The sequence below is a fragment of the Ranitomeya imitator genome, chromosome 1 (assembly GCF_032444005.1).
Source record: "Ranitomeya imitator isolate aRanImi1 chromosome 1, aRanImi1.pri, whole genome shotgun sequence".
Classification (NCBI taxonomy): Eukaryota; Metazoa; Chordata; class Amphibia; order Anura; family Dendrobatidae; genus Ranitomeya; species Ranitomeya imitator.
Window position 1 is genome coordinate 388,782,110 of NC_091282.1, and position 14,753 is coordinate 388,796,862.

The 14,753-nt window shown below is 41.7% G+C and overlaps 1 protein-coding gene across 1 annotated transcript in view; it reads left to right on the top strand.

The window, feature by feature from the left end:
• Positions 1 to 14,753, top strand: part of LRRC2 (leucine rich repeat containing 2) — a 759,557-nt gene that overhangs the window by 695,532 nt on the left and 49,272 nt on the right. The window contains exon 6 of the mRNA XM_069745466.1: positions 11,266 to 11,411. Coding sequence (XP_069601567.1) covers positions 11,266 to 11,411 — 146 coding nt within the window. The remainder of the gene's footprint in view (positions 1 to 11,265; positions 11,412 to 14,753) is intronic.

Sequence of the window (14,753 nt, forward strand, 5' to 3'; positions counted from 1 at the left end):
AGGCTTTATTTTCTATCTTTAGGGCTAGTTAGCTCTTAGGCTGTGAAGAGGCGTCTAGGTCATGTTAGGTACGCTCCATGGCTATTTCTAGTTGTGTGATAGGATTAGGGGTTGCGGTCAGCAGAGCTCCCTCTTCCCAGAGCTTGTCCTGTGTGAGTTTAACCATCAGGTCGTTCCGGGTGCTCCTAACCACAAGGTCCATAACAGGTGAGCACATGGGAAGATAGATTCTCAATGCTGCGAAACCTGCCCCCATTGGGACATTACTGCCCTCCCGATGCGATAGCATGTGGCCTCCATCCAGTGCTATATAACGTTCAAAAAAAGAAGGCAGACAGATAGGATAGATAGATAGATTGAATAGAATAGACAGATAGATAAATGCTGTAAAAGGTAGATCAGGCTTACCAGTCTCCCACCCATTAAGCCTCATGCATATTCACTGCATTGACTGGCAAACAGCCAATCACAGAAACCCACCCTGTGAGAGCCTCTGTGATTGGCTGTTGCAGTCAGACTGCATTTCCTCGATCTGAACGGTGTTTTTGCTTGGTTGCCACCCCTGAAAATGGCGCTAGTGTGGCTGTACCCATACCTGTATACTATGCCCCTGTCCTGCAGAGCATCTCACCTATAATTCTATATTATTCTCCTGATCTGCAGAGCATCTCACCTATAATTCTATACTATTCTCCTGCCCTGCAGAGCATCTTACCTATAATTCTATATTATTCTCCTGCCCTGCAGAGCATCTTACCTATAATTCTATATTATTCTCCTGATCTGCAGAGCATCTCACCTATAATTCTATATTATTCTCCTGCCCTGCAGAGCATCTCACTTATACCTGCATACTATCCCCCTGTCCTGCAGAGCATTTAGCCTATAGCTCTATGCTATTCTCTGTTCTGCAGAGCATCTCACCTATAACTCTCTACTGTTTTCCTGTGAGTATTCATGTCTGTGGGCACTTTTCACATATCATGTGAACACCTTGCACCTGAAATATCATAGATCTGAAACTTTGTGATGATGCAATTGGCAATTTTCCGTGTGGGGAATTTTCCGTGTGGGGAATTTTCCATGTGGGGAATTTTCCGTGTGGGGAATTTTTCGTGTGGGGAATTTTCCATGTGGGGAATTTTCCATGTGGGGAATTTTCCATGTGGGGAATTTTCCGTGTGGGGAATTTTCCTGTGGGCATTTTTCCTGTGGGCAATTTTCCTGTGGGCAATTTTCCAGTGTGCATTTTTCTGGTCACCAATTCAAATGAGGGTAAGTTAAATTTAGTCTTAATTTTGCTAAAGGTGAGAAAATTCGTTCTGTTATAGATATGACCAACTTTTTTAATGCCTGATTTTGCCCAAAATTCTTAATGTGGAAGATCATATATTAATGCCAATAGATGAAGAGGAAATTTCATAATTTGCTCTGATTTGTCAAAATTTTTTCTTGGAGGTTTAAGAAGAGTTTTCCAGGTCTGTATTATAGCCTTGAAAATGGGATGAGATGATTCCTTTTGTGGTTTGTGAAATAAGAAACTTAAAAAAGTATTCTGTGCTAAATTAAGATTATTAATGTCACTTTCGATTTGGAACCATACTGGGTATAGTTTTTTATCAAACCACTGTTGGCTTTGTTTTACCAGGGAAGCCAGATAATACGCATGGACATTTGGGAGGCCAGCCCCGCCATTACGTTTGTGTTTGCACAATAAATCTGAAGACAACCTGGCCCGCTTACCACCCCATATGAATGCGTTTATCATAGTTTGAAGTTCATGAATAAATTGGTAGGGGTTGTTTTCATACCTTTTAACAGTTTTAGATATCACATAAATATTTACAAAAGCATGTAACACTGTATAGTTGAGAAATGGAAGTTTACAAAATTTCTTAAACTTTACCAGTTTTAGAGATCACAGAATTGTTCACAGACCACATAACACTGTATGTCTGAGAAATTGGAGCCTACAAATTTTTAAAAGCTTTTTAGCAGTGTTAGAGATCAAAGAGATGTTCACAGACCACGTAACACTTAACCCCTTCCCGACCTTTGACGCACCGTATGCGTCATGAAAACCTGTGCCATTCCGACCTGTGACGCAGCATATGCATCATGGCCGGATTGGGCTCCTGCAGGCCGGGTGAAAGGGTTAACTGTAATTTCACCCGGCCTGCAGGGACAGGAGGAGTTGTAATTTAGCCCAGGGGGGATGGCTTCACCCCCCCGTGGCTATGATCGCTCTGATTGGCTGTTGAAAGTGAAACTGCCAATCAGAGCGATTTGTAATATTTCACCTAAAAAACTGGTGAAATATTACAATCCAGCCATGGCCGATGCTGCAATATCATCGGCCATGGCTGGAAACACTGATGTGCCCCCACCCCACCGATCGCCCCCCCAGCCCCCCGATCTGTGGTCCCCTCCCCTCCATCCTGTGCTCCGCTCCCCGTCCTCCTGTCCGCTCCCCCGTGCTCCAATCCCACCCCCGTGCTCCAATCCAACCCCCCTGCACTCCGATCCACCCCCCGCACTCCGATCCACCCCCCCGCACTGCGATCCACCCCCCTGCGCTCCAATTCCCTCCCCCCGTGCCCTGATCCACCCCCCGTGTTCCGATCCACACCCCGTGTTCCGATCCACCCCCCCGTGCTCCGATCCACCCCCCCATGCTCCGATCCACCCCCCCGTGCTCCCCCCCACGCCATCATACTTACCGAGCCTCCCGGGGTCCGTCCGTCTTCTTTCCTGGGCGCCGCCATCTTCCAAAATGGCAGGCGCATGCGCAGTGCGCCCGCCGAATCTGCCGGCCGGCAGATTCGTTCCAATGTGAATTTTGATCACTGTGATAAAACCTCACAGTGATCAAAAAAAAAAAAAAACAGTAAATGACCCCCCCCCCCCCTTTGTCACCCCCATAGGTAGGGACAATAATAAAATAAAGAATTTTTTTTTCCACTAAGGTTGGAGTTAGAACTAGGGTTAGGGTTAGGGTTAGGGTTTCGGTATGTGCACACGTATTCTGGTCCTCTGCGGATTTTTCCGCAGCGGATTTTGATAAATCCGCAGTGCTAAACCGCTGTGGATTTATCGCGGATTTACCGTGGTTTTTCTGCGCATTTCACTGCGGTTTTACAACTGCGATTTTCTATTGGAGCAGTTGTAAAACCGCTGCGGAATCCGCAGAAAGAAGTGACATGCTGCGGAATGTAAACCGCTGCGTTTCCATGCAGTTTTTCTGCAGCATGTGTACAGCGATTTTTGTTTCCCATAGGTTTACATTGAACTGTAAACTCATGGGAAACTGCTGCGGATCCGCAGCGTTTTCCGCAGAGTGTGCACATACCTTTAGAATTAGGCTATGTGCACACGGTGCGGATTTGGCTGCGGATTTGCAGCAGTGTTCCATCAGGTTTACAGTACCATGTAAACATATGGAAAACCAAATCCGCTGTGCCCATGGGTGCGGAAAATACCGTGCGGAAACGCTGGTAGTTTTTTCTTCTATCCTTCCAGTAGACGGGCATGGCACCAGGAGATGGAACAGGATCCTTGATGCAAACAACTGGCTAAGACGATGGTGCAGACAACAAGGATTTGGATTCCTGGACCACGGTGTGAATTACTGGTATGATGGACTCCTCGCCAGAGACGGACTACACCTCAACAAACCTGGGAAACACACATTCGCCAGAAGACTCGCTACACTCATCAGGAGGGCGTTAAACTAGAAGAAGAGGGGACGGGAAGAAAAACATTAGACTCGAACAAAGACGACCCAGGAAAACATACTCAGAAGGGAGGTAAGAACATTTCTAAAACAATCCACAGTGAGGAGATTGGAACAAAACAAAATCCTCTGAACTGCATGCTCGCAAACGCCAGAAGCCTGACAAACAAGATGGAAGAACTAGAAGCAGAAATATCTACAGGTAACTTTGACATAGTGGGAATAACCGAGACATGGTTAGATGAAAGCTATGACTGGGCAGTTAACTTACAGGGTTACAGTCTGTTTAGAAAGGATCGTAAAAATCGGAGAGGAGGAGGGGTTTGTCTCTATGTAAAGTCTTGTCTAAAGTCCACTTTAAGGGAGGATATTAGCGAAGGGAATGAGGATGTCGAGTCCATATGGGTTGAAATTCATGGAGGGAAAAATGGTAACAAAATTCTCATTGGGGTCTGTTACAAACCCCCAAATATAACAGAAAGCATGGAAAGTCTACTTCTAAAGCAGATAGATGAAGCTGCAACCCATAATGAAGTCCTGGTTATGGGGGACTTTAACTACCCGGATATTAACTGGGAAACAGAAACCTGTGAAACCCATAAAGGCAACAGGTTTCTGCTAATAACCAAGAAAAATTATCTTTCACAATTGGTGCAGAATCCAACCAGAGGAGCAGCACTTTTAGACCTAATACTATCTAATAGACCTGACAGAATATCAAATCTGCAGGTGGTTGGGCATTTAGGAAATAGCGACCACAATATTGTGCAGTTTCACCTGTCTTTCACTAGGGGGACTTGTCAGGGAGTCACAAAAACATTGAACTTTAGGAAGGCAAAGTTTGAACAGCTTAGAGATGCCCTTAATCTGGTAGACTGGGACAATATCCTCAGAAATGAGAATACAGATAATAAATGGGAAATGTTTAAGAACATCCTAAATAGGCAGTGTAAGCGGTTTATACCTTGTGGGAATAAAAGGACTAGAAATAGGAAAAACCCAATGTGGCTAAACAAAGAAGTAAGACAGGCAATTAACAGTAAAAGGAAAGCATTTGCACTACTAAAGCAGGATGGCACCATTGAAGCTCTAAAAAACTATAGGGAGAAAAATACTTTATCTAAAAAACTAATTAAAGCTGCCAAAAAGGAAACAGAGAAGCACATTGCTAAGGAGAGTAAAACTAATCCCAAACTGTTCTTCAACTATATCAATAGTAAAAGAATAAAAACTGAAAATGTAGGCCCCTTAAAAAATAGTGAGGAAAGAATGGTTGTAGATGACGAGGAAAAAGCTAACATATTAAACACCTTCTTCTCCACGGTATTCACGGTGGAAAATGAAATGCTAGGTGAAATCCCAAGAAACAATGAAAACCCTATATTAAGGGTCACCAATCTAACCCAAGAAGAGGTGCGAATCCGGCTAAATAAGATTAAAATAGATAAATCTCCGGGTCCGGATGGCATACACCCACGAGTACTAAGAGAACTAAGTAATGTAATAGATAAACCATTATTTCTTATTTTTAGTGACTCTATAGTGACAGGGTCTGTTCCGCAGGACTGGCGCATAGCAAATGTGGTGCCAATATTCAAAAAGGGCTCTAAAAGTGAACCTGGAAATTATAGGCCAGTAAGTCTAACCTCTATTGTTGGTAAAATATTTGAAGGGTTTCTGAGGGATGTTATTCTGGATTATCTCAATGAGAATAACTGTTTAACTCCATATCAGCATGGGTTTATGAGAAATCGCTCCTGTCAAACCAATCTAATCAGTTTTTATGAAGAGGTAAGCTATAGGCTGGACCACGGTGAGTCATTGGACGTGGTATATCTCGATTTTTCCAAAGCGTTTGATACCGTGCCGCACAAGAGGTTGGTACACAAAATGAGAATGCTTGGTCTGGGGGAAAATGTGTGTAAATGGTAACTGGCTTAGTGATAGAAAGCAGAGGGTGGTTATAAATGGTATAGTCTCTAACTGGGTCGCTGTGACCAGTGGGGTACCGCAGGGGTCAGTATTGGGACCTGTTCTCTTCAACATATTCATTAATGATCTGGTAGAAGGTTTACACAGTAAAATATCGATATTTGCAGATGATACAAAACTATGTAAAGCAGTTAATACAAGAGAAGATAGTATTCTGCTACAGATGGATCTGGATAAGTTGGAAACTTGGGCTGAAAGGTGGCAGATGAGGTTTAACAATGATAAATGTAAGGTTATACACATGGGAAGAAGGAATCAATATCACCATTACACACTGAATGGGAAACCACTGGGTAAATCTGACAGGGAGAAGGACTTGGGGATCCTAGTTAATGATAAACTTACCTGGAGCAGCCAGTGCCAGGCAGCAGCTGCCAAGGCAAACAGGATCATGGGGTGCATTAAAAGAGGTCTGGATACACATGATGAGAGCATTATACTGCCTCTGTACAAATCCCTAGTTAGACCGCACATGGAGTACTGTGTCCAGTTTTGGGCACCGGTGCTCAGGAAGGATATAATGGAACTAGAGAGAGTACAAAGGAGGGCAACAAAATTAATAAAGGGGATGGGAGAACTACAATACCCAGATAGATTAGCGAAATTAGGATTATTTAGTCTAGAAAAAAGACGACTGAGGGGCGATCTAATAACCATGTATAAGTATATAAGGGGACAATACAAATATCTCGCTGAGGATCTGTTTATACCAAGGAAGGTGACGGGCACAAGAGGGCATTCTTTGCGTCTGGAGGAGAGAAGGTTTTTCCACCAACATAGAAGAGGATTCTTTACTGTTAGGGCAGTGAGAATCTGGAATTGCTTGCCTGAGGAGGTGGTGATGGCGAACTCAGTCGAGGGGTTCAAGAGAGGCCTGGATGTCTTCCTAGAGCAGAACAATATTGTATCATACAATTATTAGGTTCTGTAGAAGGACGTAGATCTGGGTATTTATTATAATGGAATATAGGCTGAACAGGATGGACAAATGTCTTTTTTCGGCCTTACTAACTATGTTACTATGTTGTATTTTTCGCAGCATGTCAATTCTTTGTGCGGATTCTGCAGCGTTTTACACCTGTTCCTCAATAGGAATCCGCAGGTGAAATCCGCACAAAAAACACTGGAAATCCGTGGTAAATCCACAGGTAAAACGCAGTGCCTTTTACCCGCGGATTTTTCAAAAATGGTGCTGAAAAATCTCACACGAATCCGCAACGTGGGCACATAGCCTTAGGGTTAGGGTTGGAATTAGGGTTGTGGTTAGGGTTAGGGGTGTGTTGAGGTTAGGGTTGTGGTTAGGGGTGTGTTGGGGTTAGGGTTGTAATTAGGGTTATGGCTAGAGTTGGGATTAGGGTTAGGGGTGTGTTGGGGTTAGTGTTGGAGGTAGAATTGAGGGGTTTCCACTGTTTAGGCACATCAGGGGTCTCCAAACGCAACATGGCGCCACCATTGGTTCCAGCCAATCTTGTATTCAAAAAGTCAAATGGTGCTCCCTCACTTCAGAGCCCCAACGTGTGCCCAAACAGTGGTTTACCCCCAGATATGGGGAACCAGCATACTCAGGACAAATTGCGCAACAATTATTGGGGTCCAATTTCTCCTGTTACCCTTGAGAAAATAAAAAATTGCTTGCTAAAACATCATTTTTGAGGAAAGAAAAATGATTTTTTATTTTCACGGCTCTGCGTTGTAAACGTCTGTGAAGCACTTGGGGGTTCAAAGTGCTCACCGCATATCTAGATAAGTTCCTTGGGGGGTCTAGTTTACAAAATGGGGTCACTTTTGGGGGTGTTTCTACTGTTTAGGCACACCAGGGGCTCTGCAAACGCAACGTGACATCCGCAGACCATTCCATCAAAGTCTGCATTTCAAAAGTCACTACTTCCCTTCTGAGCCCCGACGTGTGCCCAAACAGTGGTTTACCCCCACACATGGGGTATCAGCGTACTCAGGAGAAACTAGACAACAACTTTTGGGGTCCAATTTCTCCTGTAACCCTTGGGAAAATTAAAAAATTCTGAGCTAAAAAATTATTTTTGAGGAAAGAAAACTTATTTATTATTTTCACGGCTCTGCGTTATAAACTTCTGTGAAGCACTTGGGGGTTGAAAGTGCTCACCACATATCTAAATAAGTTCCTTTCGGGGTCTAGTTTCCAAAATGGGGTAACTTGTGGGGGGTTTCTACTGTTTAGCCACATCAGGGGCTCTGCAAACACAACTTGATGCCCGCAGACTATTCCATCAAAGTCTGCAATTCAAAACGTCACTACTTCACTTCCGAGCCCCGGCATGTGCACAAACAGTGGTTAACCCCCACATATGGGTATCATCGTACTCAGGAGAAACTGGACAACAACTTTTGGGGTCAAATTTCTCTTGTTACCCTTGGGAAAATAAAAAATTGCGGGCTAAAAAAATCATTTTTGAGAAAACAAATTTTTTTTTTTTTTTTTCATGGCTCTGCGTTATAAACTTCTGTGAAGCACTTGAGGGTTCAAAATGCTCACCACACGTCTAGATTAGTTCCTTTGGGGGTCTAGTTTCCAAAATGTGGTCATTTATGGGGGATCTCCAATGTTTATGCACACAGGGGCTCTCCAAACGTGACATGGTGTCCGCTAATGATTGGAGCTAATTTTCCATTTAAAAAGCCAAATGGCGTGCCTTCCCTTCCAAGCCCTGCCGTGCGCCCAAACAGTGGTTTACCCTCACATATGGAGTATCTGCATACTCAGGACAAACTGGACAACAACATTTGGGGTCCAATTTCTCCTATTACTCTTGGCAAAATAGGAAATTCCAGGCTAAAAAATCATTTTTGAGGAAAGAAAAATTATTTTTTATTTTCATGGCTCTGTGTTATAAACTTCTGTGAAGCACCTGGGGGTTTAAAGTGCTCAGTATGCATCTAGATAAGTTCCTTGGGGGGTCTAGTTTCCAAAATGGGGTCACTTGTGGGGGAGCTCCAATGCTTAGGCACACAGGGGCTCTCCAAATGCGACATGGTGTCCGCTAACAATTGGAGCTAATTTTCCATTCAAAAAGTCAAAAGGCGCGCCTTCCCTTCCGAGCCCTGCCGTGTGCCCAAACAGTGGTTTACCCCCACATGTGAGGTATCGGTGTACTCAGGAGAAATTGCCCAACAAATTTTAGGATCCATTTTATCCTGTTGCCCATGTGAAAATGAAAAAATTGAGGCTAAAAGAATTTTTTTGTGAAAAAAAAGTACTTTTTCATATTTACGGATCAATTTGTGAAGCACCTGGGGGTTTAAAGTGCTCACTATGCATCTAGATAAGTTCCTTGGGGCGTCTAGTTTCCAAAATGGGGTCACTTGTGGGGGAGCTCCAATTTTTAGGCACATGGGGGCTCTCCAAACGCGACATGGTGTCCGCTAAAGAGTGCAGCCAATTTTTCATTCAAAAAGTCAAATGGTGCTCCTTCCCTTCCAAGCCCTGCCGTGTGCCCAAACAGTGGTTTACCCCCACATATGAGGGATCAGCGTACTCAGGACAAATTGGACAACAACTTTCGATGTTCAGTTTCTCCTTTTACCATTGGGAAAATAAAAAAAATTGTTGCTAAAAGATCATTTTTGTGACTAAAAAGTTAAATGTTCATTTTTTCCTTCCATGTTGCTTCTGCTGCTGTGAAGCACCTGAAGGGTTAATAAACTTCTTGAATGTGGTTTTAAGCACCTTGAGGGGTGCAGTTTTTAGAATGGTGTCACATTTGGGTATTTTCAGCCATATAGACCCCTCAAACTGACTTCAAATGTGAGGTGGTCCCAAAAAAACATGGTTTTGTAAATTTCGTTGTAAAAATGAGAAATCGCTGGTCAAATTTTAACCCTTATAACTTCCTAGCAAAAAAACAAAATTGTTTCCAAAAATTGTGCTGATGTAAAGTAGACATGTGGGAAATGTTATTTATTAACTATTTTGTGTCACATAACTCTCTGGTTTAACAGAATAAAAATTCAAAATGTGAAAATTGCGAAATTTTCAAAATTTTCGCCAAATTTCCGTTTTTATCACAAATAAACACAGAATTTATTGACCTAAATTTACCACTAACATGAAGCCCAATATGTCACGAAAAAACAATCTCAGAACCGCTAGGATCCATTGAAGCGTTCCTGAGTTATTACCTCATAAAGGGACACTGGTCAGAATTGCAAAAAACAGCCAGGTCTTTAAGGTCAAAATAGGCTAGGTCATGAAGGGGTTAATGTCTGAGAATTGGAACCCTACAACATTTTTACAGCTAATATTCACAGAGCACATAAAACTGTATGTCTGAGAACTAAAAGCCTGCAAAAATTTTTAAATCTTTTTAGCAGTTTTACAGATCACAGAAATGTTCGCAGATCACGTAACACTGTAAGGCTTAGAAATAGAAGCCTACCAAGTTTTTAAAAGCTTTTGTTCACTTTTAGAGATTACAGAAATGTTCATAGACCTTGTAATACTGTATATTTATGAAATGTAAGCCTACAAAATTTGTAAAAAATTTTGTTTACTTTTAGAGATTACAGAAATGTTCACGATCCACGTAACACTGCATGGCTGAGAAATGGAAGCCTACAAAATTTTTAAATGCTTTTTCTCAGTTTTAGAGATCACAGAAAGTTACTCCACACTTCAGAATAGTGAATGGCTGAGAAATGTAATCCAGAAAAATGTTTAATTGATTTTTGAGTGCGCTATACAACACAAAAAAGACCTCAAAGTACGTTATATTTGATGGATCAAAATATATTCAATTTTTTCAACCCCCACAAAAAACTGCAGCTTTAAATTTGCCAATGGACTGCACAGGCTTAATACCTGTCTACAGACTGGATTCTTTCACTCTTCTTGCTCCTGCGACTCTCTTTTCCTCCCTAGGCTAACTGCAGACTGTATGTGCTGCAAATGATTAGCCCTTAGAAGGGCTGTTAGTATGATGGCTCAGCTTTAGCACCAGTATCAACACTACAAGTCTCTGATTTATTATACAGTGCACACAGGCCTACACAAGCACTCTCTCTCCAATACGAAGGGTCACAGAGCTGTGTAATGGCATCAGTTTGCTAAGCCTGGCGACGCCAGTCCTTTTATAATGTCAGACGGCCAGCCAATCACAGTAATGCCACAACTAAGATTGCTACAGAATTACTGTGACTCACAGGCAATTTCTGCATGCTTATTGGCTGCTTAATAGGCAACAAAGATGCGGATTTGAATTTTACATTGAGCACCGTCCATTACTCTCCGCGTAACGAGCACATCCGAACCCTGTGATACTCGCCTGATAACTAAGATAACGTTCGCTCATCCCTAATAACAATGATAATCTCTGAAATTTGCTGTACTATGGAATATTAGAAAACATGTACATTTTAGGGGCTTGTAATTATTTTAGGTTTGAAGAGATGTAAAATAATGACAGTTTGTCTTGCTTTAATTATATTTACCATGTATACTTCTTTGTGGAGTCTTAGACCATTTCTACAATCTTCATTGTCATGAATGTTTCTTGTTTTCTTTCCAGTTCAGTAATCTGAAAAAGGTCACTTTTGTTGATTTGTCAGCAAACAAATTCTCTTCTATTCCAATTTGTGTCTTACGGATGTCAAGTTTGCAATGGTTGGACATCAGCAGTAATAACTTAAAGGATCTTCCACAGGACATAGACAGGTAAATGTGATTCATGCTCAAAATCAATGCTATCATGAGACTTAGTTTCCTTTTTTTGATTGACTTGCACGCATCATTTATTGACATATGGAAGGTATAATAAGAAACGTGGAGAAATGGTCAGTGTAACTGGAAGTACTATTTTTTCTAATGACCAGTCAAATGACATTGAGGCTTGCAATCAAAAAAACGCATTGTCATAGTAACAAAATCAAATTCAACCAGTTCTAATTGTTTTAGACAGCAAGACACAAAAACCCTTAACACTTTAAAGAAATAGAAACTTGTATATCATATTATCATAGTCTTTTTTTGTTACTAATGCAGTGTTACTTCACTTTTTATTTAAAGGCAAATATGACACTTTACATACAGTATATTAGCTTGTACAGCAGCCATCTGGTATTTTTACCATTTTAGTTACTGACTACTAATTGCCTAAACACATTTGTTTTCTTATCATACTACATTTGTCATTTAGCTAAATGAACAGTCTCTGACGCTTAGGTTCATTATATTTTTTTTCAAAATTATAATTCATTTTAATGACTATTATTAGGGATGAGCGAACATGCTCAGATAACATGTCCCCGCAGCTGCAGATTTTGAGGCTGTAAGGCTGGTTTCACATTTGCGTTTTTTGGGTGCGTTTTTGCGGTAAAAAACGCAAAAAAACGCATGGTGAAAAAACGCATGTAAACGCATGCAAACGCTGCGTTTTTTTGACGCATGCGTTTTTGCATGTGGTGTAAAAAACGCGGCGTTTTACCGCGTTTACATGCGTTTTTTCATGCGTTTGCGTTTTTTAAACGCATGCTGAGAAATGTGTGACAGCTGCCAATCATTAAAAAAAAGTAAAAAACCCACTATAAACAGAAATAGTTAGGGTTAGGGGTAGGGGTAGGGTTAGGGGTAGGGATCATAACCCTAACCCTAAAGAGATCCTAACCCTACCCCTACCCCTAACCCTAACCCTAACCCTAACCCTACCCCTAACCCTAACCCTAAGGGATCCTAACCCTACCCCTAACCCTAACCCTACCCCTAACCCTAACCCTAAGGGATCCTAACCCTACCCCTAACCCTACCCCTAACCCTACCCCTAACCATAAAGGGGTTAGGGTTAGGGTTAGGGGTAGGGTTAGGGGTAGGGTTAGGATCCCTTAGGGTTAGGGTTAGGGGTAGGGTTAGGGTTAGGGTTAGGGGTAGGGTTAGGGTTAGGGGTAGGGTTAGGATCCCTTTATCACCTTTACGTTGGGTGGTGGCATATTAGTGTGTTTTAAGTGTTTTTAATAAAAAAACGCATGCGTTTTTTAACGCAAAAAACGCATGCACCAAAAAACGCATGCGTCCCCATTGACTCCAATGCATTTTTTGACACAAAAAAAACGCATGAAAACGCATGCGTTTTTTTTTGGTCCAAAAAACGCTTCTAAAAATACTACAAGTAGCATTTTAGAAAAAAAAACGCATGCAGTAAAAAAACGCATGCGTTGCAAAACGCGACCAAACGCATACACAAAAAAACGCATGCGTTTTCAATGTTAAATATAGGAAAAAAAAACGCATGCGTTTTTTTGAAAAAAAACGCAGCAGACAAAAACGCAAGTGTGAAACCAGCCTGAGACAGCCTCAACACATGAGGGGATTACCTGTTAGTGATAAGGCATTTTAGTCACAAAAAATGTAAGTCGGTAAAATCTGTCAACATTGTGATTCCAGAAATTGCTGCAGCTCTAGACCGAATTAATACCAGTGATATAAAAGTGACCTACCTGCTTGTTGCTGCTATTCAGCTGAGAAGTTTTTGTTGGTCCAGGCGCTTACCATTGGGCCCATTAGATATCCAAAGTGATATAAGCTCTGAAGATCTTCATATTTCGCCATCCATTTTTTTTTACTTTGCTAAATTTACCAGAATTCAAATAGGCATGTTTGATATGGCATTGAAAAGGGATGGGGAATATGTATTCCACTATCTTGCTAACTATTTGGCATGAAGGAGGGACTTCCCAAATATAGGAGTGAGAGCCCTCACAAATGTATGATACAGGGCCACCTGAGGGTTCTTACCAAACTCAGATTTCACGGCACCTGTTGGCATGCTGAAGTTGTAAGCGAGGGCCAAATAATGACATGGAGGTGGACATGGTGGTGGTGGCAGGTGAAGCCCAAAATTCAAATGGGCATGTTTGAAATGGGATTGTGAAGGAATGGGGAATATGTATTCTACTATCTTGCTAACTATTTAGCATGAGGGAAGGACCTACCAAATGTAGGAGTGAGAGCACTCAGAAATGTTAAAGGAAAAACTAAAGCCAAACGCTCAGTATGATAAAGGGGAGGTCTTTTTTTATTTTGCATTATATACATGTAACTATAAAGGAAATAATGTTTCTTAGCATTTTTCCCTTTAAAAAAAATGTGGTTTGGTAGTTTTTTTTTTTAAAATCCATAATACCGGCGCAATAGTCTGACAACATTATTCCCAGATACCATATGTGAGTCAGAAACGCATGCAGGCATCTTCTCCATGCTGTTTCCATTTAGCTTTAGCTCTTTCCCATCCATTTCAGCTTTTTTCCCAAGCCCTCAGACCTGTTTGTTGTGTCCATCAGAAAAATATTCGTCTTTCCTGTTGACTTGCATTGGAATAGTTACGAATACACGGATATTAGAAATTATTTGTGCCGAATTCTCCCGAATCTGAATATTTCACTATTCGCTCATCACTAATGATGAACAGAACCTTTTTCCTGTCCCTGGTAAAAGGAGAAGGTTATATCTAAAAATTGATACGGCATTAAGAAATCCACGATAATGATAACAATCCCCACTGAACTTTACAAGCAGCAGCATGCGTGCGTTTGATTGTAACTCAATAATTTCTTTTTGCTGACCCAGCATCTGAGTTTGCAGCTTAGAAAATTTTTCTTGGTGTATGGTACCAAAATTCTGAAGTTCAGTAACTTGCTGCAACAGACTCCATTTTCTGAGGAAGATTTTTCTGTTATGGACTGACATGGGTTGAAGTAGTGATATTGCAACCACTAAGGGCATCACAGGCAGGTAGCATAGTCAGTAATAGCCATTGGGTCAGTACTTGGAAGCAGCAATGTAATCTTGGAATGAAGGAGCAGGTGAAAGGAAGCTTGACTAAAGGCTGGTAGCGCAATAATGTTGCAAGGAAGGAAGTGCAATGCCAGGTGTTCAATCAGGGTGGAGCCAATCAGGAATTCAGGATGGAGACAATCAGAACAATACAGGTATTAGTATCTGGGTTAGCAAGGAACTGTCCAAAGGGAAGAGCTGCCACCTGTTGCACAGCTGCAGTGCTCAACT